General features: G+C 43.2%; 1 protein-coding gene across 2 annotated transcripts in view; it reads right to left on the bottom strand.

Moving 5' to 3' along the window:
• The window catches only part of LGR4 (leucine rich repeat containing G protein-coupled receptor 4), a 74,324-nt gene extending 47,657 nt beyond the window's left edge, over nt 1-26,667 (bottom strand). For both annotated transcript variants that reach the window (XM_058026753.1, XM_058026754.1), the window contains exon 1: nt 26,197-26,667. In XM_058026753.1, coding sequence (XP_057882736.1) covers nt 26,197-26,381 — 185 coding nt within the window. In that variant the 5' untranslated portion in view covers nt 26,382-26,667. The remainder of the gene's footprint in view (nt 1-26,196) is intronic.
• Nucleotides 26,668-27,160: the final 493 nt, after the last annotated feature.

Here is a 27,160-nt window from a genome sequence, read left to right as displayed (position 1 = left end):
AAGTATAGACTTCCTATAGGACAGAAAGGACAACAAAATGATAGATAAACTAGCCCAAGATATAAGCACAGAGACTGGCATTGTTTTCCTTTTCAATACCCAAAATAACTGATGGGTATTGAAAAGGAAAACAACACCAGTCTCTGTGAACTGAGGGACATTCAGCTGCAAGAGTCTTCTTTTTTTGTAAAGACAATACCTACCATTTCTAACTGCATCTCCTCCAAATGTGTGCACATCTTAGGCAAAGAAACTTTCTGCACATCTCTGTTGTGTTGGCATGTCTCCTAAAACCCACAGGAGATGCCAGTGTTGCACTTTCTGTCCTAGCTCGCACTCTCCTCCCTCAACACTTGGCTCTGCACTGAACTGGGGGCACAGACACCTTCCCACCACATCCATGCACTGCATGCTAATAGCCTAAAACACTCTGCTTTGTAAAAAAGGCCTTAAGCCAAACCATGAAATACCCAGCTACAGAAGAGCAAAATTAAATCTCAACAAAACCAAATTGAGATTGGCGGTTTAAAACAAATAAGATCAAAATGCATCCTTGTGCTTCCCAGTACTTTATTAATAGCTATCTACTTTTTGGCGTTTTGATTCTGTCAAGTTTGGAAAAGAAGAGAGAAAGGGAAGGAGATAGAAAAAGAGAGGGGAGCGTTGGTTGAAGGAAAGATCATGTTTCAACAAGGCACCTTTAAATTCCTATAAAATGCTGCCTCTGAGCAAGCTTAACCTGTTTGTTGATAGATAATAGCATGTAATACTGTAGGCTCCATTCAGTCTTTTCCAACGTCTGGGCCGTCTGCCACTGAGTTATTTAATTATAACATGCAGAAAATTACTTAGGCAGAGCTATCTATATTTGAATAAAGCCCTCCTACCTACTTGTACAAAACCATTAGGTAATAGGTCTTCATCTTATATAAAATTCCCCAGGTAGTTTCATGATCCAGTTTAAGCAGTAGGAAATGCTGAGGCTGTTCATATTTTTAGCAACTACATTAAATAAGCCAGGATATTGCAAATACACCTCAACATGATGCTGGGAAGTACCCAGCAGCAACCAGCCATCCTTTCCCATTTGGACCATTGATAACATGGATCATGACCTGATTACAGTAACACTGGTGAGGATAAAGACAAAGTGACACAGATTTTTTTTTTCTTAGCATACGAGACCAACGGCTTTTCACCAGTTACCAGAAACAAATAAAAAACAAAACAACAAAACCCCACAAAGAAACAAAAAGGACCCATTATACAGATGCATGGCAATCATCAGTACTTCAAGTTTTGTCCAGGTGTTAACCTGTGTCTGTGTTACCCAAGAGAACTCCCTGGTGTTGTGGCAGTGGGAGAGGCAGAGACACTGGACCCAAGGCGAGTGGGCAGGGGGAGAAAAGAAATCAGACAAACTCAAGCTGAGACTAATATTAAGTTGAATTGCAATGCTACAGTCTTGAAGAAATACATTCAGTGCCCAGCTCCTTGTAGGAACATGTTCACATGATGAAAACCAATGTGATTTCCATCCAAATCACACCCCTCAGCAGCCAGTCTCATGGGAGAGAAGGAACTGAATTATATCTCTGGTTTAGATCTTCTTTCCCATTTAGCCAGTTCCTTCAGGATGGTGATAAAACTACTGAAGGGACAGAATAAATTAAGTCACATTAATACTGCCCCATGTCTTAATTGTATTCAGTATGTAATGAAAGCATGGAAAGCCTAGAGGATCGGCATGAAATTTTCAATTCAATTAAAAAGAAACAAATTTGGTAGTAGAGTGTTGTTTTATTCTATCTTCCTGATGACAAGAAGCCAACAATTCTCTTGGAAGCAGCACCACACCACAACTACTGCTTGGAACGGTAACTGCCTGCATTAGGAATCCAAAGAGTGCAGCTAAAATCCAGGGATACACATTACACACAGACATGCCAGCCCCAAAAGTGAGAAATCATCAACAGCAAGAAAGGAAATACCAGGCAAAGATGATGTTTACAGAGCAAACTACACTTGGAAAGTGTCTGAGTTTGCAATGAAGTTTGAGTTCAAAATAAAGTTTAAATAACATGCTGAGAAATTAATTTCTTACCTTTTATCTACTACCTACATCTCTTACTGCAAGGCAGTAGTATGATAGTGTAATATCCATACTATTACCTAACATTTCTATGGTGAGAGGACGCCAGTGTCAGACTGGCATTGCATTTAAAGTTTGCACTCTCTCAATTTCTGACAGTCACAACTACATGTGCCCATCTTCCAGTGGGAAGGGTTCCCTGGGCATTCCACCAGCCAGAACTCTGCAGTATTAACCATCCCTTATCTCCAATCCTTACTGCCTGTCCCAACACATTTTTTCCTTTTGATACTTATCTACTTTTGCTTTTAATGTGAACAAAGCTGTTAATGGCAAAAGGGAAGATTTTAATTATTACAGATTTTTCTTCTTATTTTTCCATCTCATCCCAGCAATCTTAAGCATGTTTCTATTGCCTCTGACAAGAACACAGAGACCTCCAAAACTTAAAGGCACACAAACCTGGTTCTGTACTCACAGGCCATTCTGGAGTAACAGAAAGCCTATGAGACATGACATCATTTACAAGCATGCTTCATTTTCCTATTCTTCTAGAAAAACACTCTTACAAGAAATAAAATATCCAAATATTTAAAGCTTCAGTCAGTACCTGCAGTGAGTGGCTAAGCAAGACACAGGTTGCATTCCCACCCAGCAAATCCACCTGCGATTTCCTAAGTACCCGTGCTATCTCACTAATGAGCACCAGCTCTTATCACCTGTTGTTTGCATTGCCGGAGAAGCTGAGGGCCCTGCTCAACACGTCAGTGGACTGGTGCTGTGCAAACACACAGCTGGAGACACTCCTCACCTACAGGGGTTTGCTGCCTAAATGCACCGACCAAACAGCAGGGCAAGGAATACAAGTGTGCAGAGCTACATGAAGTAAGCTAAAAACAAAAGTCACCTACAGAGCCTGAAGCTCCCTCCAGCTGACCAAGGCTGCTCCCATGTTCTGTGCCCAGCTACCACCTGTCATGACCTTTCCAAAACCAAGTAATTACCCTTCTTCCCCTGCCCCTTTTGTTTGTCTAACAGGAAAACAGGACAGGAGATTGTTCTGACAATTTCTTGTTGGCTAGATATGTATCTTCTCTCCATTTGGTAGCAGCAGAAAGAAATTATGCTCTGACTTATAAGCAACGTTTCCATTCACTTTTCTGTGGCTCTAACCGGAAACTAAGTGACAGCACTTGATCTGACTTTCCATAATACTCAAACTTCAGAAATAATTAAAACTTTTTATATTAATCAAACTTCAGATCATCCACCGCCCCTGGTTATTAAAGAAGATTTTGATTATCATTAATTTTAGTAAATAGTGGTACACAGAACCCTTTTTGAAAAATGTAAAAAAAAAGAGCAGCATTTACATCCTGTAGCTTTCAGTAAGCTTTTAGCATTTTGCTGAAGCAGGACCTACAACTTTATCACTGGCAGCAACTGAAAACCTGCAAAACTTCAGGCAGGCCTGTTCCTGCAAGCAGAGTAACATGTCGCTCTTTCTCCCTCCGTATCTCTAGAGTTATTTTCCTGCCTCCTTCCCGTGTCACATCAACCTGTTGTTGGCTTTTTTTCCTTCCACCATGGTGTTTTAGCTTTCTTTCAGACACAGTAACTAGCTCTAATGTACCCCTATTCATGTGCCAGTCAAGCCATCATCAAGATCTTGGAGAGAACAATACCTGAACGCAAAGCCCTGTTTTGAACTGGTATCTGAGTCACTGCGGGCCAGCCATTAAGCAATCACACATACAGTTAATGGCTCTTGTTGACACATGGTAGGGAATTAACCTAGAAAAAATTCCACTGCATTATTATGAAAGTGATCCCGTCCCGGAATAGGAATATAGTGCAAGTTAACATGATCATCAGTTAATTTTTAAGAGACACACTTTAAGAGCAGATTACAGCCTAAAGGAAAGGCTTATTCTAAATTGGTGGAGGGAACAAAATGTCTTTCAGTGCAGGAGTATTCCTTTTATACAGAGATTTACACAGAGATGATTTACAGCAGAGAGTAAAATTATGTATTGTTCACAGTTTCATAATTATTTACTCTAAGGAACACAGTAACGACAGGGAATTGAGTACAAAAAAAAACCAAACCATGTGACAGGCACACTAATCCAGCAATCTGAGAGCAAATCTGCACCACGATACTCCTCTTGCAGCTACGAGCATTCATCACAAAATGTGAATAACCAGTGAGACCACAAAAAGGTCCAGGGACAAAAGCAGGTGGGAACTCACATCATGCACATCCCTGATCTGGAACAAGTTTGCACGTCCTGCTATCAGCCAAACTCCTGACAGAAAAGCTTTCAGCTTGGTTACATCACAGCAACCCTCTGACTTGAGACCTTTAAAAAATAATTTATACAAAGTAAGATCATCTTAGCTCAAAAAATATGCATCTAAAAACTATAAAATACAATTTTTGGCAAGACTTGACATTATTTGTAATTGCCAGCAAAGGAAAGCAGAAATATTTCTATTTCTTTTAACCTGTAAGTCTCCACACATAGAGAAGAGGGGAATCCAGCAACAGGTTACACATTTAAGAATTCAACCAACTATACCCTGACTGTAATTTTTTTTTTTCTGTAATCAGATGGTGTTAGCTGCCTTTTATGGAGCAACTGACTCCTATGGTAGTAGGAGAGGAAAGTACTGAAGAAGACACTAAGAAAAAAATGTCACATGTAGCTCGTTCATGCCTGTAATAAAATCAACAACAGAAAACCTAAAGGACCTTAATGGAAGGGTATTTGTTATGTTTCAAGTAAATAAAGTTTAACACTACATCAGCAACTAAGTTAAAATAAGGCAGCCTTGCCAGTTGCATCAACTGTCCTTACCACAATGGAATCACCAGTCACTGAGGTTAACTATGCCATTTTTCAACAATGCTAACTGGTTTGTCTTTATTGAGTTCTCAGTTCCAGGTTTAATCCATATCTGTGGTTGAAGTTAAAACATACTGCAAAACTCGACAGCAACACTTCCCACACGACCAAGCCACAGTTGCTTTCATTAGCGCTGAAGAAGTTCTGGAGCCCTTTTCCCTTATCAGGAACACGAGGGCAGTATGTAACCAAACCAGTTCCAGGAGATCTGGGTCCGTCTGTCTGTCCCGCCTCCAGTCTCAGGTTTCTGCTGCACAACCCCCAGCACCCACCCGGCACGTTTCAGTGCAGGATCAGCTCCAAGGGCAATGCCATAAACCCCAACCTGCCCTAGCAGGAGCGTGGGGAGTCACACTCACCCTTTGGACTCCAAGGACACCACATCCCTCTCCACGTAGCAACACAAAACAACAAATGCCTCACACCATAAATCCCAGCCAGCTCCAGCGCCTTGCCTTGCTCCAGCACAGAGAGATCTCTCGGGTTTACACGGGTTGCTTTGCTTCCCAAGTCTTGGGTCCAAAGGAGAACACTTCTGCATCTCTGCGAGGTAGGAGGAGGCTAAAGCTACCCATGTTCCTGAACTGTGATATCAATTCACACATATATATTCATATAAAAACCACCTGTTGCAGCTTCACTCTGTGTGTTTTTGCTGTACTGCAAAAAGAGAACATAAACAGCTATAAATCCAATTCCATAAAAACGCCAACTTTAGTAGCTATAAGGACTTTGAATTTTATTCATTTTTTTTCTGGTTTATTTTGGTGTTCTAGTCTGTCCCGCCCAATGTTTTGAAAGCAACCAGAGTCTCAAAAGTCTGAGCAAGATCTACATTTTTAGAAGGCTAAAACCAAAAAAATAGCAAAACAAAACTGGTGTATGAACACAGTCACTGATACAATGACGCCACACGACAAAATTTAAGTGTTAGTCCAAGCCTATAAACAACAGCTTTAGCATTTAAGCATTTTTTTCAATCACATATAACACATAACTTGGATGAAACTAAAAACTATTTCTGGCAAAAAGCACTAAAAATATCTATAATGTGGGAAAACTAAAAGCACATAGTACAACTTCCTAGTGCCAAAATAGACTTCATGGCAGCACCTGGAAGGACCTTTTTAGAACCAAACATGCTTATATGTAGTAATTTTCAAGGTATCTTAAATAAAATTATGAAAAACAATTTTGCTAAGATGTAAAACTTAAGTTTTGAACATTTTTGGTCATCAATTACTGCACAGCATTTTAACATAAGAGTAATTTCTACTTTATGACATCTAAAGGATTGAAGTCTGCCTAAAGTTTCCCATGTGGCTGAGTTCATGGGTGCTAGCACACAACCTGTGTTTCTCTCAGGAAACTGTTCCTTCAACAAATGGCAAAGCTGCTGCCTATTGACAAGGAGTGTAGCTCAATACAAGAACCCAAACAGCCTCATCAGCCTTCCTGCTCTGTAGAGTTATGATGGTTTCAGCTACATTTCTCTTCTTGATTTGAGATCCATGTCCAAGTTCCTTATAGATACATATGAAGACATGGGTTAAGCATCCACCTTAGCTTCCTAAGACATGAATTAAAAAGAAAGCTGCCCAAAGCATCTGCCAGGACACTCTCAGAGAAGAGCCACGGGTTCATCTTCTATTTCAATAGTATAGGACTGAACAAGGGACATCAAGGGAGTCTTCAAACCCCATTTTATTTCTTTTCACACAGAGTCCTAGGAATTATTTTGTTATTATCCAATTTCTCACACAGCTATTTATTTCATTTCAAGAAGCCAAATCCACGTATGCTTTTTGCCTCATGAAAAAACACAAACTCTTGCTGGTTCCTTCCCTGAGCCAGGCTGCCTGCCCATTCCCTCAGCCCCAGCAGAGTCACCTCAGCACTGCTGGCACACATCTCTCCTTTTCGGGAGTCTGCAGCCCCACACCTGAAAACACCCCACAAATGCCAAGTGCCTCCAAGTCACATCCTCTGAGGATTCTCTGAGCCTCAGACAAAGCTGCCTGCACTCACTTCAGAACTTCACTCCATGTTGGTGAGCAGCACAGCAGGATGTGGCAGCAGCAGTCCCATCTGTGGGTAACAGACCATGCCACACACACAAAAAAAATCTATAAAGGAAAAAATTCGGTCTGGCTAAAGAGAAACCAAAGGAAAGCATCAAAACTCCATTCACCAGCAGATGAAGGAGGAATGTACTCAGCATTTCCACTTCCAAAGGTCTGAGGAGAAAAGGCAGACTCTCCTCTCACCTGCAGCAGAAAATCACAAAATCACATTGAGGAGCATCACCTTTGTCCCCATGTTTAATATTGTTACTGTTGATAAAAACGAGAGCAAGCTCCCGGTACTAAAGTGGTTTCAGCATTTATTATAAGAAAAAGAAAGGCCCAAAGCAGGGGGGCCCGGGCCGAGCAGGAGTGTTCCCATTGAGGATGGAGCAGCACCGGCGCTGGGGCTGCTCAGCAGCAATGGCCCCGATGGAGCAGCACGACCTCAGTGGGTCAGAAGCCCCTTTTTATCCTGTATGTTGTCCCTCTGGATTGGTTTCTTTTTGGATCCTTCATTTGCATGAAGGTTTAAGGCACTCGATTGGGCCATTGCAGTTCTGTGCAGGCTGGCTGGTTTCCCTTGGGGGTTGGGGCACTTTACTGAGGTGTGCTATGGTACGTTGAGTACCCTATTTCTTATAACTACCCATTTAACCCCTTTTACAATATAAAAACCAAACTAACAGTACATGCTTAACGATCTATCAACTATTTTACAACAGTTTGTAACCTATTTTTAACAATTGTGAACTATGCCTAAATGCAAAGAGGCTTCCAAAGCAGCCCAGCTCAAGCAGTGACAGGCCAAGGAGCAGCCAACACGACAAGAAGTCTGCTGTGTAACAAAAGCACATCAACTCTGACTGAGACATTGGCCCTTGCTCTAAAATTGCCCCTAACTGGAGGGGACTTCTCCAGAATCCCAACAGTCAGAGAATCTGGTTTTTAGTCCACTGAGCCTCATTACACATTTAAACTACAACCACTGGAAAAAAGGAAATTCGCAGGGAAAAGAAGACATTTTTAATTATAAAAGAAAGAGTTGGGGAAAACATTTTTACAATGTACTGGACCAAGCAATAGAGACGTGAGAGAAGGGGTGACAAGTTTCAGGCACAGACACCTTCTGGGTCCTTAATGGTGTGCTTTGCTGTTGTAGGGCTTCCCACTAACCTGCAGCAGTTGTCTCTCTGTCATTACTGCATACAGAGGAGGCAGCAGAGCCTGAGCTGGCAAGCCATAAGAGAGCTAAATGCACACTATGCACCAGTTAGAAAAACTCTACAGTTCAAATCAACTGCAATTTCAAGGTAAAAAAAGAAAATAAGAGGAGAAAAGTAAATTAAAAAACCCTCACTCATTCACACACTGACAGAAAAAGTTGAGTACACTGTTAGCATGGGGAATCCAGTCCCTCACATGTTCCCATTCCCTGCCAGCATATTCACAGTAGTTTTCAATAAACATCTACACAAGTCACTGGAAGGCAAAAAAAAGATCTGTTTTCTTTCGTACAATTACACAAAAATAACTGTCATCACAACCATCCTTGTGGTAGAAGAGTCCATATTTGCCTGCAGTGAAATCCGTCTGCAGCTGCCCTGTGGAAAAGACAGCCAATAATTGGCTTCTTTCACCTCTGTTAACCATGAACAAAAGTGTCATTCAGCTCGCAAAAGGATAGAAGGCACCAATGGATGGTCAGCTCTCTGAGCCAATGGGCTGGAATAACAATAACCCTGTAGCATTTTCTTTTTCCTTTTGTTTAGTCTTTCAAAGCCCTTAATTAAGCCCCTCACAAAGCACTCCTACAGGCTTCTTTCAATGAGGCATTACACGCCTGTTTTCTTGTATTGAAAGAAGAAAAGTAACAGGGATTTCTGAAACACATTAAGCAGTACACACAATTTCCACGTATTCACAACTGAAATACTGTTACATTTGAGCTTTTAAATATTATCATCAATAAGAAGAAGTTCAAGCTTACTCTGCTCATTCTTTGCTGTCCATCCCCTGCTTATACAGGTAGTCAGAAACCCAGCCTATCTGCAACAGCTCGCTCAAAGCCATCACGAGACAGCAGCCCCCGAAATGAAAGCATGTGGAAAAGGCATGCTGATGAAACATCCCTGGGCGTCCCGAGGCACACAGCTGAGAAAGGACCGGGAACTGCTGACACTGCACATGACACATCAGCATACTCTGAAAATACAGCTGCTCAAGGCTTAAGTGTAAACCCTGCTATCTAACTGGCCTCTCATACAATTAAATACCTGCTTGCATTTAAAATAATGAAGGTAATCTGTACTCACTATTTAGGACCAAACTGGTGTAATACTGATGGTTGTGTATTAAACAGGACATTTGAGGATTTTCAGCAGCACAGGCAGATTCTGTTTGACAGAAATGGTATAGAAACTTGTAATATTTGAGCCACAAACACAAAACAAAACAGTTTTAAGAAAACACCATTGAAATATCATCCTCACAGGTGCAGGCTGGTTGGAGGAGACCGAGTCATCTAATCCCTTCCCACCCCAAACCAGCCAAAGCAGCAGACTAAGGTGGTCACTGTTTTTTGGGAGGCAGCAAGAGCATGTGGTGAAGGGCTCAGGGGGGGTAAGGAGTGCCAGGTACAAGCGCCACTTGAAGCCATCGCTTGCCCAGCCATGGTCCAAGCCCTCCAGCTGCTGCTGCCTCACTCCATTATCCTGTAGATGCCCTTGTCCTGTGAATACAAGCAGCTTCCCTGTGGGAGACTGGCCCAGCCAGTCCAGCCAAAAGCTACCAGAGTCATTACCAGAGGATATTTTTCACATTAAAGAACCACAGGCTGAGGCTCTGGTGATCCCTAAAACACCTTCTCCCTGAGAGAAAACTGGAATAGTCTTTCTGTGATTGACATGAAGAACAGAAAAAGCCATACACCAATCTGAGTGAATGCAAAAAGCAATGATTTAAAATCCTCTCTACACCACCTACGCATCAAGGCAGGCACTATTTAACAAGCACCACATGCTATAAACAAAAATGTGTCCAGGCAAAACCTGGGATTGTTCACCTTGGAAAAGAGAAGGCTCTGGGGTGACCTAACTGCAGCCTCCAGTACCTGAAGGGAGCCTAGAAAAGCAAGGGATAAAGACTATTCACAAGAGCATGGAGTGGCAGAAGCAGGGTGAATGGGATCAAGGTGAAAGCAGCAGGCACACATTAGATACCAGGAAGACTTTCATTACTGTGGGAGTGGTGAGACTCTGAACCAGCTGCCCACAGAAGCCTTGGAACATTCCTTGCTCAGGCCAGGTTGGACGGGACTCCGACGTGGTCTGGTGGAAGGTGTGCCTGCCCATGCAGGGGGGTTGGAACTAGGTGATCTTTGGTCCCTTCCAACCCAAACCATTCTATGATTATATGAAAATGCAACCGGGTACAAATCAACATGGATCTTTCTATTATTTTTAAAATAATAAAAACCTTTTTTGTGGTTTTTTTAAATACATCAGAGAGTCAAGCTGCAGGTAATTCTGTTCACGTAATCAAAGAAGCAACTTTTCTTTCAGCAACGGTCATCTCATGGTTCTCAGTGATTTTGCTTTTCAAAGATAAGAAGGCCTACTTAGGTATTACACGCTAAAATCTCTTTCCAGGCTTACCTTAGACCACTGAATTAAGGCCACAAAAAATAATACATGATGAACACCTGTCCTAAATGGTGTTCCTGTTTCCTCCTCCTACAAGAAAATATGAAGTAACTATACAAAAAAATAAGGAGGAAAAACCCACAGCAATGTCTGCTTGGTTTGAAGGCCTAAGTCCAAGCATATATTTTTGGAAAGCCTATTCACAAACCTTTATCAGAATGTCTTGTATCCCTGACCTCAGCAGAGTTCAACATTGATAAAGGACTAACTGCACTCAAATTCAGTTACACTATTGACAATTCCTGTGATTATTTACTGATTTCTGTGATTATTTACTTCTGCCACAGCAGTTCAGCAGGAACTCTTCCCTAGCAGCAAAGAGCAAGAGCAGTAATTTACGTTCTAAAACCAAGCATGAAAGCTCATCCTAAGTTCATCCAATGCATCAGCGACAATCAAATTGCATCAAGCTGATAAAAACACTGCAAGAACATCTGATAAAGCTGCACTATAGTGTGAGAATATGCCATTGCAATATAATATAGAAAAGCATAACAAGACCCTGTCCATCCTGTGCAACCCAAGGCCTACACTTTGCCTGTCACTAGCTGCAGGGCTCAGAGTCTGTAGCTGTGGTATTTTCTGAAAAATCCTTTCTTTAGGATTTTTTCTCCTGAGAAGCCGAGAGGCCTCAGGAACAAAATGTAAACAATGGTTATCTGCTGCTGTGGAATGCAACAGGTGCATCTGTGATTGCTCTCATGTGGTTGTTTCTAATCAATAGCCAATCACAGTCAGCTGGCTCAGACTCTTTGTCCAAGACACAAGCCTTTGTTATTCCATTCCTTTTCTATTCTTAGCTAGCCTTCTGATAAAATCCTTTCTTCTATTATTTTAGTATAGTTTTAATGTAATATATATCATAAAATAATAAATCAGCCTTCTGAAACATGGAGTCAAATCCTTGTCTCTTCCCTCTTCCTCGGACCCCTGTGAACACAGTAACAAGTGTCTAATCTGCTGTTGTCAAAAAACAAACACCTCCCCCAACCAACCAAACAACAACAAAAAACCAACAAAAACCCCTAAACAAACTAAAACAAAACCAACCACCCAAACCAATCAAACATGGCCATAAACTAAAACATGAAGTCCCACTGAGGTAGCAACATGAGCAAGTCCTTCTCTACATTGAGGGCAGCTGGGTCTCCCTCTGGGTACATCCAAACCCCATCTGGGCACAGACCTGTGCCACCTGCTCCAGGTGACCCTGCCTTGGCCAGGGGGTTAGCCTGGATCATCTCCAGAGATCCCTCCAGCCCTAAGAGTTCTGTGGAAAAAAATGAAACCAAACAAACGCCCCCAAACTACTCAGACATCAGAGGCACTATTGGTTAGGAATTGCACCCCAAACTGGACAGTTGTGCTAACCAAACTTAGTAAAACACACAGCTCTGGACTTCTGGATTCTGCCCTAACATGAATAAAATCAGTAATATTTACTATTGCTGACACAACAATAAGCAAATAAAAACTTAAGTGCATTTTCTAATTTTTAAGGAAAATGTATACAAACATGAAATGGTCCACAGAAACCCTCTACCAAAAAGAACACATAGCCCTCACTTGCAACTATAAAAAAAGAGGTCAAAGAAGCTCTCATTACTAGTTATTTCCTTGAAAAGGTTAAGTTATCTCTTCAGTTTAACTTTGTTCTCAGTATTTAAATGACTACACTTCTTTAAAACCAATCAGATTTTAATCACTAAACTGTCAAGAAAAAAACAGCTTACTTAATGCAAATAGAACATTTCAAGTATTCACATGAAAAACAAACACCTACCACATTGACTACGTGGTCCACGCTCCTTGTAACAGAGATTAAGGCTTGTCAACTTTGATCATGTACATAGAATCAATTTTTACACAAACACACCTAATTCATGTGTGAGTGAAAAGAAGCAACCCACAGAAGGCAAAACCTGCATGTATTTCCAGCTTGCTTATAGACAGAAACAGTATGTGCATTTTCCCAGCAATATGCATTTTACAGATGAACTCCAACAAACAAACTTGGCTTATGAACATTTGTCCCTCTTGGTTATCTCCACAGGACGAGCATGGGCACATTTTCACATCATCACAGCTATTCTACAGCCAAGGAAATACACCTCTGCTCTTACCTAAAGACCACAGACCAACATAAATTCACATGGAAACAACTAACATCGATACAAGGTGGGCAAAACGTATCCTTGCTAAGCTCTCTTAATAACATGATCTGGTTTGTCTTGCTCTTGCTTATTTTGAAGAAGTCTGGTTCCTCCTACCTTGAGAGACTGAATTTTACTGGCTCAGTAAACCAAGGGCAGTAAAACTTGCCACACAGCCTGAAACCTGCTGCTAACACTGACACCTTTAAGCTATTGACACCCTGTTTCCTCATTACCAATTTAATAATTTGCTTCCATTAACACACCCATTTTTCCAATTTATCAGCAAAACTATGAAGATAACATAAAAAAAAGAAATTAACACCCTGAAAGTTCACAGAATGAAAAGGGTTCCATTGAAACTGGCAAGCTATTTTTAATGCAACAAATGAAATTATGCTCTGCAAATACAGTGTCAGATGACACAATAAATAACAATCTATCTTATATTCACTACCCAATCTAAAAAGTGTAAAGCAGATGCAGTGATTTATATTAAATTTTAGTTGAGGGACAGGTGATCAGATTAGAGATTTAAGAGAGTACCTTAGGGGAAAAGGTGAGGAAATGGGCAAAACATGATTTTTGAGCAAACACAAAGAATGAAGAAGGCAATTTTATTTTAAAAGATCTATAGCTTTGTCAAGTTAAAACAGTTTCTTTTTTCCGCATACAAAAAGATAGTAAACTTCACAAATATTTACTGCCATTAACAGTAGAGTTAAGTGATTATTCCATCTTAATAAGAACACTAAATATTCAAAGGTTCAAGACAAATGGAACCTTTTCCTGCTCTTCATTATATTTACCACAAATTAGTTAGATATAAGGACTATTTACAGTAACCATAGTAGAGTGAAGCAACCATCCCTTACACATCAGACTGTATCTTGTATAGCATATAGATTAATTAATGAAACAGCTTTCAGAAGTCATTCTGTACCACTCAGCTCAAGAAATTCTCTAACTACAATTGAATTAAAATAAAAATTGTTTTGACAAAGAATGTATGCACTTTGTCTAAGGCATTTTCTTTTATCCATACTATGTATTAAGAAGTTCATCATGGAAAGCAAGCAGAAGGCTATAATCCTGAGAAATTTCCACAAGATTAAATATGTATTTCTTTGCTGCCACAGGAGGTATCTGTCTGGCAGCATTGCATCACATTCATCTCATAAATACATTTGAGTACTGTATGGCTAAACAGCTGCCAGTAGAAAGCAATGGTTGAATGAATGGATGTTATTAGGTAACCTGCATGTCTTTGTACCTGCAAATAGAGTATTGAAGGGCAGAGTGAACTGGTGCTTTCCTGATGAACTCACAGGGCCTACAGCTCAGGGAGAAATCTTTAGAACTTGCTTATTCAGTACATCTAGTCATTTACTTTCTGCATATGAAGCTTAACATGCTATTTAAAAGGTATAATTTATGTTTCCAAGACAGCTCCAGGCACTGCCTTGTTTGGAGCTGCTTACCAAGCAACTATGTTTCTCCAAACAAACTTATGAGCAGAAGGGTAAAGGGCAGTAAAGGTAATTATTGGAAGGAAATCTCTCCCTAGGCCAGAAAAGAATAACTAAACTTGTGTGTGTTAAATCACATGGAGAACTGGACACTGAGATAGTTGAGTGTAAGTGATAGCAAGACTGATCTAAAATCTTCTTGAAAAGAAATTAAGGCAGACATAATATAAAGTGGGATTGTGTAGGCAACACAAAGGCAATATTCTCAAACTTCATTCACAGGTCTTTGCATAAACGTTCACATTTTCACTTACACACACACACTCCCCACAGCAGAGAAAACCTACAGTAACCCAATAATTAAATGAGTGTGCTGAAACCTAAAGCAGTTAAACTGCATTCTGCAATCCTGGATTCAACAGAGTTTACTTATTGCTTATTAATTTCTCCACAGATGTTATCTTTGTAACAGCTAAAAAAAAACTTAAAATACAACCAAGATTTTCAATGTTTAAGATGCCTCTTGTGCTTCATTCACCACCTTGTCTAAATGCATGCAACCTATGGCAATAAGTGTGCTGAGTTTCCAGCCCAGTCCTTCCCCAAGAGCCCTGGGCTACTCTGTGAAAACTGAATGAAAGGTATTTGCAGTGAAAAGCTGCTAAAGAAAAGCTGTAACAGAATCTCCTCCTTCCAAGGAGGTTGTACACCTGGAGAAAAGAGCCTTTCCAAAGCTGCTGCTGAGAGGATGGCAGCACAACAGGGCCTGTTTGTGCTTTTACCTGCACATGCAGTGAGGCTCTGCTGAGGCTTCTTGGGTGATCTGCACATGTTCTCTGAAATTATCCCATGTTTTACCTGCTTTAAAAATACAAAGCAAATAGGGAGCGATATCCTGTATTTCTAGCACACTGTGCACTTCAGAGACACCTAAACCAAAGGCTGACTATTTCATAGAGACAGGTTAAGAAGTAATCCCATTTAAGGCTGTGCTTGTCTGTTTGAGCTCCCAAAGGAGTTAAGCAACATCTATAACATAGACAGATCTTAAGGCTTTCCCGACAGTTCTGCAGATATGAATTGTTAAGATATCTGCTGTCAGCCTCAAGAGAAGCATCTGCTAGCACTGCTCTGCTGCAGGAACCTGCCTCCTTTACCAAACTTTAAAATTTTCTAAGTCACTCACTCTAAACTCTTGTAGCAAAGCCCTTAGATTAGGTTGCCAAACCAGATATCCACGTGCTCCTGCAGATCTCCAGTGATGTACAGCAGAGCTAAACAGAACTCACCACTACCACACATCAGGCTTCCATTTCAACAGAAACACAGCAGGGCTCAAATCCCAGGGGAGGGTGCTACTACTCAATGGCTTTTCTTTCTTTAAATTAGAGATGCAAAAAACTTGTAAGGCTAAAAATGGTCATATGCAAAACTACCTCTACACTTTGCATGTTGATTCACACTGAGATTCATAAGTTCTCTTAAGAAACTACTTTTCAATGTGATAGTTCAAGGAAGGCACCAACAATTAAAACTTATTCAGTACATGGGACAACAGTAGGCACTGTGTAATTCTTGTTCTCTTTCTCAATAAGAGCACAATGCAACTAATGTATCCTCTTTGGAAAGAAGTGGATTTTTTTGAAAGAGGTACATATATCATAAACACTGTAGAATCCTCAGCTGCTCCAGTACCTCTAAAGTATATCTACTGATGGGCACTTGCAGGCCAGAGATGAAACACAAGCTGCCTATTCCCACTGAAGATGCCAAAGGACAAACTGGTGGGAAAGTCAATTTGAACAGTGAAGTGGCCAGCAGTATCAATCCTGACCTTTTTATAAAAAAGTAATCAGACTGGGCACCAAATTCAGTGAGGCAACTTCAATGACAAATGGCACGAGGGACAATTTTTTTAATTTTTACATTATTATTCTGCTATTCTCTTTTCTTGATGGCACTGAACCAACCCAGACCAGGTGATGCACCTTGCCTGAAGGACATAGGGAATATATTTGGTGAGGCAAATACCAAGGGTATTTGAATATTTATCTGATGTTTGTTACAGAATTTCACATTGATGCTTTTAGACAAAAAAAAAAAAACCCTATTTTGTGTAAGTGAAGATACCATCACAGTGCAAGCAGTCCTACTCTTAAATGGGATTTCAGGTATATTATTGTTTTCATGCTAGCCTCTTTTGAATACACAGACTTGTTTTACTGGCGTGATTACTCAGGAGAGTTGAAGAGTTTTAAGGAGGAAAAACCGGTCTTGCTGCAATACTGCAAAGTATTCTGCTGAAGAAGTAAACAACTGCCACTTATTGTACCAAAAACAAATTAAATCCTTGCTTAATCCTCTTGAACATTCAAGATATTGTTCATTTTTGGTCTGAAAACTAGACCTTTGCAGTAAGCAGGTTACAGAAAAAGAACGTGCAAACAAACTAGTTGAAATTTCTGAGAAAAATGTCAAGCAAGAGCAAGTAAATTCTAAATAAATGACTAACCTGATATTGAAGAGATATAATGCCTCCAGCAAACACTTAGCCATAGTAACACAGAGCCAGATTTGCCCTTGCAAAAGACATGGATTTTCTACACCCAGCAAGACTCACACTAGGTTCTGTAAAATATTAACAGTTTGGTCAATATTAGCCCATCCACTTCCATTATGTTTTTTTTTTTAATTCAAATGTTAAGGCAAATAGCAGTAAAAAATTTCCAAAAAGGCAGAAGCCTGTGCAGGCCCAAATCATCAGTAACTACATTCTCAGAGTAGGACTCTTTACAATGAACCATTTCCCTTCTCTCTCCCCAGCTAATTCCAGGAAGGCCACCAAGACCCCAAGAGGACACCCAGCACAGCGAACATTTCATGTCTCAATGGAGCAGCTACTTGAGTGAAACTGTAAATAAAGGAGATGAACAAGAAATATGATTATGTATTATATAAATAAATGATTATGTAGGTTGCTGTTGACAATGGCTTTGCAAAATTCCCCTAAAGAACGTCTAAGCAACCATCTTCCAAACAGTGCAGGGCTCCTGGCAGTAGGTTAAAGGACTCCTAATTTGCAGGAGCAGCTCACAGAACTGCTGAGAGCACTACTACAGGCATGTCCCCCAGTCTGGGAAAGGTTTCCCCTAGCCTAGTTAAAAAAAATCAACATATTTCTAGGGCTTCCAACCATGGCACCCGAAAAAGATGGCAACCTCTTCACAGCTTTTACACACAGGAGTGGAGTGGAGTGAAGGTCAGATGCACCAGTTCTGCCACAGGGAGAGCACCATGCATGTTTCCAGACACAATGTCCCACTGCACCAGTTCTGCCACAGGGAGAGCACCATGCATGTTTCCAGACACAATGTCCCACTGCACCAGAGAGGGTCTGCACTCCAAAGTCACAGGTTTCAGTCTCTTCACTCTTCCAGATGAACAAACTACATCTGCTACTAATCTGGATCAGCATTTAGAAAACAGCAAGGAAACTCCTCCAGTAAGAATTATTTTTAAAATAACATGAGACTCAGTTTTAAAAAGGACAGCCAGGATATCCCATGTATCAAACTCTAATAACAAAGAAAGGACTGAGGTTATACAGCACCAACTCCTTCTGACAGGCAAGGGGCAGCCAGCTTCCCCAAACATCCTTTCCTGCCCTGCACCATCTCCTCCTCCAGCAACAGGAGCTACTGTCCTGCTTTCCTGCCACAACCCCAAAGCCCTAAGTGCAGGAAAAACAAATCCTCCCTTTACAAGCTAACACAGTGCCACGTCCTGTTTGGACAGAGGGAACAACATTTGCATTTTGTGCTCTGAAAAGGGAAGCCATGGGCACAGGAGACACCAACCCCAGGTACATCCCAGCAGGACCCACGTCTGCACTCATGTCTTCTGCGTCTGCTGAACACCAAACACAACCCCCACAGCGCCCAAATGGTTCACAAAGAAGCACTGCACAGTATCACACCCAAAAGGATGAAACACAGCCACAGTGAGCTGTGCTGCATGATCTCTGCAATACACTGCATTACTGCAATGCCAAACCAGCATTGTTCCACATCTGGGCTTTCCTGTGCCACCACTGAGCAGTGCCAGGCAAAGCACAAGAGCTTCAGCAAGAGCTCAACTGCTCCCAGCAAACTTAGCAATGAGCCCCCGGCTGTCCAGCCCCGCGCAGGGCTCTCCAGGACGGGATGAAGCAGCCCATCTGTTCTCACTGGCAGGGACATGGCTATGAAAGCACAGCCATGCTGCTCTCCCCACTGGGCACCGGGGCAGGCTATCTGTCTGGAACCCTGCACGTGTCAGCAAGGTAACAGCAAAACCCTCCAGTTAAAATACATTTTCAGAGAGCAACCTTACCAAATATACAACTGCATCTGCAGCATTAAGCTAAATTAAACAGGTTTAGGCCTTCCCTGAGTACCTCTGAAACTGCACATTCATTTATGATGTGCAATTTCAGAGGTACACAGGGAAGGCCTAAACCTGTAACTGTTTAAAAGTCCAGACACATCTGATTAAAAGCTTTAGGGTGAAAAATGTCCTTGCAAGACCTAGCATTTTACCACAACTGGTTGGAGAGAGAAAAGGAAGAGGCACATCACTTTAAAAAGAAAAAAAAAAAGCCTTCATATTTTAGTAAGAAAATGTTTAAGTGATATTCTTATTTCCCAAAATCAAACATATCTCTGACAGATGTCAGACCACAGTCCACCAGGGAATACCAACATCACCTGGTCAAAAATAGCTATCTGTATTTTTACAAACATGTTACCATATCGGCTGACATTATGCATAATGCCCTAAGTTGGCTATTATCCATTCAAATTCAACAGCAGTTCTCAGACACCGACTTTAAACTGTTATTTTTGAGATCACTACAGTCCCCTCCGTGGTTTTGTAAGAGATGTATATCATCATTGTGCCTTCAAATTCTTGGTGAAGCTGAAATACAGATTTCCCTTACTCTCTGAGCAACAGGAGTACATTTTTGGGAAGTGGAAAGTGCTGACCTTGTCACAATCCTGTAACAGTTAAATCATTCAAGAGTAAAATAAAATGGATCCTGCTATGTCAAGTATGTATTTTAAAACAAAATACACACGATTTGAAAATATTGGAAACTTTCAGTTCCAGTGAACTTAGCACTTTAAAGAAAAAGGCAAAAAGGTCAACTGTTTTGCAGGTATATCACAGGCCATTTTTTCATTGTTTAATTATACTTCCCAGCTACTCTTATATCTACTGCTGCATGTTTGTCCAATTTGGACATACCAGCTTTATTTGGAACAAAAGTGCATGAATCTGGGCGTGATTCTGAAGAAAAGCTCTCAGACATATTTATAGTGAGGACAGTATTTACACAGTAACACCAAGATCTTCCTGCTCTCCATGTGAGCTCCTGTGACAACCATCCCTGCACACAATTCCCCACCAACACCACCAGCTGGCCACCTCTCAGCAAAGGAAATACCAATAGCTACCTCCACTTCTTCAGCAGGGCTGTGCAGGGCAAGAGCAAAGGAAAGACCAATAGCTACCTCCACTTCTTCAGCAGGGCTGTGCAGGGCAAGAGCAAAGGAAATACCAATAGCTACCTGCACTGAGAACCAACATCACATGACTGAAAAGCTCTTTTCAGACCAAAGCTTGAGAACATCTTACCCCAAACCGCAACAGTACCTGAAAGGCAGACATGAAAAACTACAGAAGTGTATTTCTCTGTAGCAAAATCCTAGGTCACTGATGAAGCAGATGGTGAATCTACCAGGTGGAGAGGATGGCCAGGGCCTCTAATCCATGACACACTATTGAGATCTCTGTAAACAAAGGGCTTGTAGCATTTAAAACTCTGCTGCTTCAATTTACAAGTTTCTTCAAATAGGAAAGGCTGCTTCTGCTCTACCTTAGTCTCCTATTTCTAGGATCATACAAATCTCTCTGATTCTTCCTTAAGCTATTTTTAACATTCTGCTTCTTCCCAAAACCACAGTTTGGCAGCACAGAGCTGCTGCCTGAAACACCCTCACCCTGAGCAGAGCAACTGCTGCCATGCAGCTCCAGCAGCCCTGCTGAAATGAGCCAGTCCCATCCACCTCGCTCCCCTGCTGGTTTGTAAAACAAGGGCCAGGCAAACCCGGGCTGTGGGCAATCACCCCACAAAATAAACACAACACCAGCTCCTACCCATTCCCAAAAGAGGCTCATCTTTAGGAAAGAAGTTTTAGGAAAGGCCCAGGGGTGGCTGAGAGGAAGATCTCTGACATCCAGAGTTAGTCCCAGAGCCCTGCAGCCACCATGCTCTCTAAAATGTGATATGGGTGCTCAGCCCTTCGGAAATCTAGGCCAGTAATTTTCTCTGGGTAAATAAGAGCTTGTGTTCTGCAAAAATTGCTGGTTTAGATGTAGAGTACAAACCAAACAAAGATCCTTGCAGAGGAGGTTTTTTTAGTTTTGTTTTGTTTTTTAGTCCTTATATTACAGCTTCCATATTTTCCCTCTCAAGTAGATAGTTACTAGCAAATTCCTCTCAAGAACTGAAATGGTAATTATTTACCTCCTTACTAGCATAAGCTTGATTCTATGTTGCAGACTTATCTTAGTATTTATTCCCCAAAATCACACTTAGAAGCCCCTGACAGTACACATCAAACAAGAAATTACATATGATACAAATGAGCTCGGTGTACAAAATAAATGCCAAATACCTGAGAATTACATGCTATGGGAGTATTGGGGGTTTTGGAGGGGAATAAACACTGAAGAGGAAAACATCAAATTTGATACCAACAAAAACATTAAAAAGGCAAAAATATTTAACACTGAAACACCAACAGCTTCACTTTCTGTACACTACCTAAAAGCATCTACTTTTTTACAAGACTGACAGATAAATTGGCCAGCTTAAAATGAAGATAAAGACTCCAACCCTTGGGTGATATATGCTGGAAAGAATTGCTGGAATCACTGAATGTTCACCAAACTGAAATACTCCTCCTGTCTGTGGGATTGCATGAGCCTGTACAAATGTAACAGTATTTCTGCTGACTTACAGGAATATTCAAATTGAAATGACATAACCATGTCTTTCTAAAAGAAGTATGGAATTACTACTTGCCATCACATCACCAGTAGGTAGCACAGGCAAATGAAAAACTAAATGGTCTACCTGCAAAACCTTCACACCTGTAATTAGATAAGGCTTTTCTACCTCAGAAGAATTGCAATCATGCTACATTTTCCAGACTCAAGGTCACATCTGGACATCTTCACTTTTCACCACAACAACTCTACCAGACAGCATTAACAAAACCCAGCCAGGTCCTTCTATACTTAGACATCTGACCAGAGCAGTACACTAAATATCTCTATCTATCTATCCAGATGTATCAGAAGTTACCTCACACCTCCCCACCTCCCTACTACATTTTATCGCCATTCTACAAAAAAATAACAGTGACAGATAAAGACAAAAAAAAAAAAAAAAAAAAAGGGCAAGCTCTGCTCACTCCCAAACAGAAACACATCATTTTGCCATTTATACACAGAGCAAGCGATCTCACTCAATATTGAGAGCATGGAGGTAGCTCCAGAGCATGTATTCCAAAATACAGATTAACAACTCCCTGTGATTGCTGAAGCAACCTCTAGTGAAGAACAAGTGAAAAAAGGATCTCAACTGCCACATCACAATCTCATAAAGCTAGTGCACAACAGCATACAGAAATACAGCACTCTTAGGTTAAATGGGCAATAAAACCCAAAAGATCAAGATGACAATTTCATCCTGAAGGTTTATCCTTTAGTCTAGGGCAGCCAGAGCTCCCAAGCCCCCCGGCCTTTCACACTCAGAGAAAGCAAAATTAAAGCAAGGGATCTTACCCTTCCTTCTTGTGTGAAAATACACACAGGAATCATTAGAATGAAAACTATCTGTATTGTTTTCTTATTTCAAGTTCCTAAAATATAATAGCAGGCACCGACAAGGGGCTGTATTCCTCATGGTTGTCAGGCAAGACCTAAGTCAACCGGGCCCATAGAAGATCTCTCCAAAAGTAATTATCTAGAATTCCTTGCTTTAATCTCCTGCACAAGACTCATACAAGTATCAAACCTTCCAAACTGGAATGTGGATTCTCAAACTGACATCCATGAGGAGCTCAAGCACATATGTACGCCTCACCAAAATTTCCTCTCACTAGCATGAGGTTTTCTGGAACATGGCAAGTGGAACATCACAGCAAAAATTAGGAGCGTGCAGCATTGAAAAAAACCCAAACAAAACCCATTTTCATATGCTTTATATGGTGCACAGGCACCACTTACTCATATCAGAAGGATGGTGGAGCCACAACTGACACCAAAGGAGGCTTCAAACATCTGCTCCTTATTGCTCTTCAGCCCAGCCTTTTATAACCTTCAGCTTGAATGCCCTGCCCCTGTGGGCCCTCTGCTCCCTGAGTGATTGCTCAGCACCTCTGGGCACCCCATGGCTCCTCACCTTCAATAGCATTCACCTGTCCTGCACAGCTGGAGGCAATTGGGGATCAGCCACAGCCCCACTCCCAATCACCACACACTCTGTGCCTACAACGTGCACACACTACAGTTATTTTGCAACCAAGCAAACTGAACCTTCATAAACAGAAGAACTGGCACATGGCAATTAAGAGTTACATAAACACCTACCTAAATTATACAAATGGTTGCCTACAGTAAAACTATCAAGCATTTATCCTTGCTCATGTCATCCCAACTCCCTGTGAGCTCGTCCCCATCCACGCCATCCCCTGAGAAAGGTCTGACCTGGTGCTGTCATCTGTCTTTCCTGAGCACTTATACATCTCCCAGTAATCTCTTCACTGAGCTGACGGCAGCTGGGACAGCTTTATTCAAATTCCACCTCCCAAAGTTCACCAAGGACTCAAAAGCAGTGACCAGATACTCCATCTTTTTGAGCTGCTCAGTCTGAGAGAATTACCCTCAAGAGATCTCACCATTCTCTGGTAATCATATAATCCCCCACTATCACACCAGCCCCTCTCTCCCTGCTTTCAACCCGCCACAGTAAGCAAGAGGCAGCAGGGGATCAGTCTAGAGCTGAATAAACAGAAACAAGGAATGGGAAGGATATTCTGTAAGGATAATCTTTAAGGATCTACAGAAATCCCTGTCTGACCATTCATGGCAGCACCTGGGAAGTTAGGCTAAATGGTTAGACTTAACACAAAGAAATTAAGACTTCAGGAAAACAGAACTAGTAAAAATTAAATACTGGGCTCCTTCCATAATTCTCAACTGCCTTGGAACTCATTCACTGCCAACTTCAATTGTGAGCAGCTTTTTTTCTCTCATGGCCAAAGCAAAAATCTGGGCATACCTTTGCTTTAGTATCACAGAACATCACCTGTAACACTCTTTCAGCCATCTCTGTGCTACAGGCTCTCTGCTGACATGGCTATAATCAAAAACTAGCCCAGCAGCAACGCTGAGGGGCTCTCCTGACATCATTAAGGTGCCTGACATAAAGCACAGAAAAGTTCTCTTCTCTTCACATAGCTAAGGTGCTTTGCCATGAGACAAACATGTCACATAGGAATGTGATTTTATTTTTGTGTCTTCTTCCACACTAACTAACTGAGCATCTCTGGCAAAACTATACATTGTCCAGTCCAAGCAGGTCAGAAGTGAGTTCCTCATTGTCTCCAAAACTGTCTTCTACATACCCTAAATTCTAGTGCCCTCACTACAAGAGAGACTGGCTAAGCTCAGAAGCACCAAGAAGCCATCAATTATTTTCCTTCTGTAAACAAGGAAGCAGGAACTGAACGCAAACAGGGATCAGAGTATCCTCCACTGCCACAGCACCAGGTTCTTCTCAAGTTCAAGAAAGATTCTTCTCAAGTTTAAAGAGCATAAAATCAAAAGCTACAAAAATTCATTCCAAAGCCCATTTCAGTGTGCGCAGGCCTCCTCTCACTTTAGCCATAAGTATCACATGCCTGTGTGAAATTTCCCTGCACAGCAAAGAGGAACTTACAACTGGCTGTGAGAAATGTACCTGCAGAGCAAGGAGAAACTTACAAAATTAAACTCCCCAGCAGTTTTCTCTCTAACGGCTGTTGGCTATGGCAACCTGTGCCCATCAGACAACTTATGTCATGTTGCAGACACTCAGGGATGTACCAATCTATTTTATTAGACAGCCACACAATCTAGGAGCCATAAAATCTTATGCTTAAATGCAGCTTTTGCCAGAGAGACTTCAAGCACCTTATTAATTTCAGCAACTTCCCTGTTTTATCTGTGAAGAGAAGACTGTTTAGCAGTAATGCCAAGGGTTCATGATGGCAGCGTCTAATTCCCTACCCCAAACACTCAGAAACCACCATTTCTGCCACAGGAAAAACACCACAAAGCGAGGTCCCACTTAACACCTTATAAGCACAAAAAAAGGAACAAAATATTTAAGCACAGATAACAACTGAGACCAGATGCAACTTCCACCATTCATCAACTAGTACACAAGAAAAAAAGGCCCAGTATTCTTTCTCCACCCAGCCTGAACAACTAAAAGAAACAATCCAAATATGTAGGAGAAATTGGAAACCTTCTCCGTAAACTAAACACCCAGCGTTAGTATGAATTAGTATGAATCAGACTCCCTCCGCATATTAAGCGTGGGCAAACAAAGAAAGAAAATAATGCAATTTTCCAAGGCATACACCTCTGCTGTGTTCTGACAAAACAGCAATTCAGTACCGATGTGAAACGTCGTTTGCCGTAGTGTGCTGTATGACATGCTGTAAACACGGCAAAGCTTTAGTAATACCAGACTTGACCACTGGCCCATACCAGACCTTGCTCCACCCTGAGAAATCTGCGCTGAGAAGTGGGGCAAGACTGACAGGTTTTATTGTGAAACTTAACAGGTTTGTGGATTAGCAAAGCTACCGTATTGAAAGCTGCAAATCCCTCGCCGGTCATGTCTCTACAGAACCGTGCTCATTCCTCAATTAAAATTTTATTATTAAAGTTACCAAAACGCCACACAAGACCTACCAGTTTCTGCCTGTTCTACAACATTATCATAGTACATGGGATAAAATGTTTTGGTTTTCTTTAAGAGTTTGTTTTTCGTCACTCACGAGCAAAACTCGACCACCCCCCGATGTTGGGCTATGCTGTTTTTTTCCAAGGTTCCCCTGTGCTTTACCATCGTGAAGATTTCGTAAAAGCGAAGGCACGGTATTTAACCAGACTTACGCCGTTCTTCGGGCTGAAAATGCCTTTAACTTTTGAGAGCGAACTGACCAGCAATGGCAACCGGTTTCTAGAGAAGATCGAGGAGAAAGGCGACCCGGGGCGCGGAAGCACGCTGAGGCAGGCACACACATACACACACACACGCGAGCGAGGGCAGCAGCTCCCCCCCGCCTCAGGACGGCACCGGCATCGACCCGGGCCCCACCGAACCGCCGAGCCTCGCCTTTCACCGCCGCAGCTCCGAGCGGCTTCCTCCCAGCCTTTACACCGCTCCCTTCGCGCTCGGCCGGCTCCCCTCGGCCGCCCGGAGCCGCCCCGGGCCCTGCCGAGCTCACCTGCCCCGGTAGCGCCGGGCCCTGCCCGGAGGCCGCACCGCGGCTCGGCCGGGGAGCGCGGCGGCGCCGGAGCCGGCCGCGTTATTAGACCCGCACCGCAGCAATCCCCGCACACCGCAATGGCCGGGGGTACCGCCGCCGGTGGTGCCTCCCCCCGCCCGGCTACCTGCCCGCCCGGCCCGGCCCCGACTCACAGTGCGTGCGTGAAGGCGCTGAGTCCCGCGGGCACGGCCGCAAGCCCCCGCCCGGAGCAGTCCACGCCGCGGTCGCCGTCGCAGCTGCACGGGGCCGGGCAGGGCGGGGGGGACGCTCCGCCGCTGTGTCCGGCCCAGCTCCCCAGGCCCCAGGCGACGAGGCCAAGCAGAGCGAGGCACCGCATCGCCGACCCCGCCGGCCGCCCAGCCCCCTCGGCCCGGCTCGTCTCGGCCTGCGGCTCTGCGCTGGCGCCCTCCGCTTACCGAGCCCGGGCGGCCGCCAGGAAAACGTATAAAAACCCACCAAAAACAACAACGACCAAAAAATCAAAATAAAGGGGCTCCTCCGTCCGGCGCGGCTCCGGGGCTGCCTCAGCGGGAAGTCAGCCCTCCGCCGCCCTCCTGCCCCGTGCACAGCCCGCAGCGCTGCTCGCCACCGCTCATCTCAGCCGCGCAGGCAGCGCTCGGGGGAGGCCGTGCCGGTGGCGGTGCCGGGCCGGCCCCGGGGGCTCCGCTGGCGCTCCCGGCCCTCCCGGAGCTCGGTCCTGCGGCCGCGGCGGCTCCGCGCCCAGGGCAGAGGTGCGTATGCTAATGAGACGGCCGCACCCGCGCTCCCATTGGAGCGAAGCCGGCGCGGGGTGGGGGATATGCAAAATATGGCCGGGCCACAACCAACGGGCGCGAGGGGCGGGGCCGGCGCGGGCAGCCCCGCCCTCCACCCCGGCGGCCGCCGTCCCCCGGGGCCGCTCCCTCACGGCGCCGGGACCCCCGGGAGCCCCAGGCCCAGGGAACCCGAGCGAACGGGGCACAGCCGCGGCCGGGCCGGCCTGCGAGCCGGGGCAGCGCCGGGCCCCGGCACCTCAGGACACCATTTCCAGCCCTGGCGTTGCCGCGGCAGGAGCGGGCGGGCGCCTGGGCCCGCGTCCCCCCGCAGCCGGCAGGCGCTGGCCCAGACCGGGCTCAG

The sequence above is a fragment of the Melospiza georgiana genome, chromosome 6 (assembly GCF_028018845.1).
Source record: "Melospiza georgiana isolate bMelGeo1 chromosome 6, bMelGeo1.pri, whole genome shotgun sequence".
NCBI classification, from domain to species: Eukaryota; Metazoa; Chordata; class Aves; order Passeriformes; family Passerellidae; genus Melospiza; species Melospiza georgiana.
The sequence above is the reverse complement of the archived record's forward strand: the minus strand, read 5'-3'. Positions and strand labels throughout refer to the sequence as shown.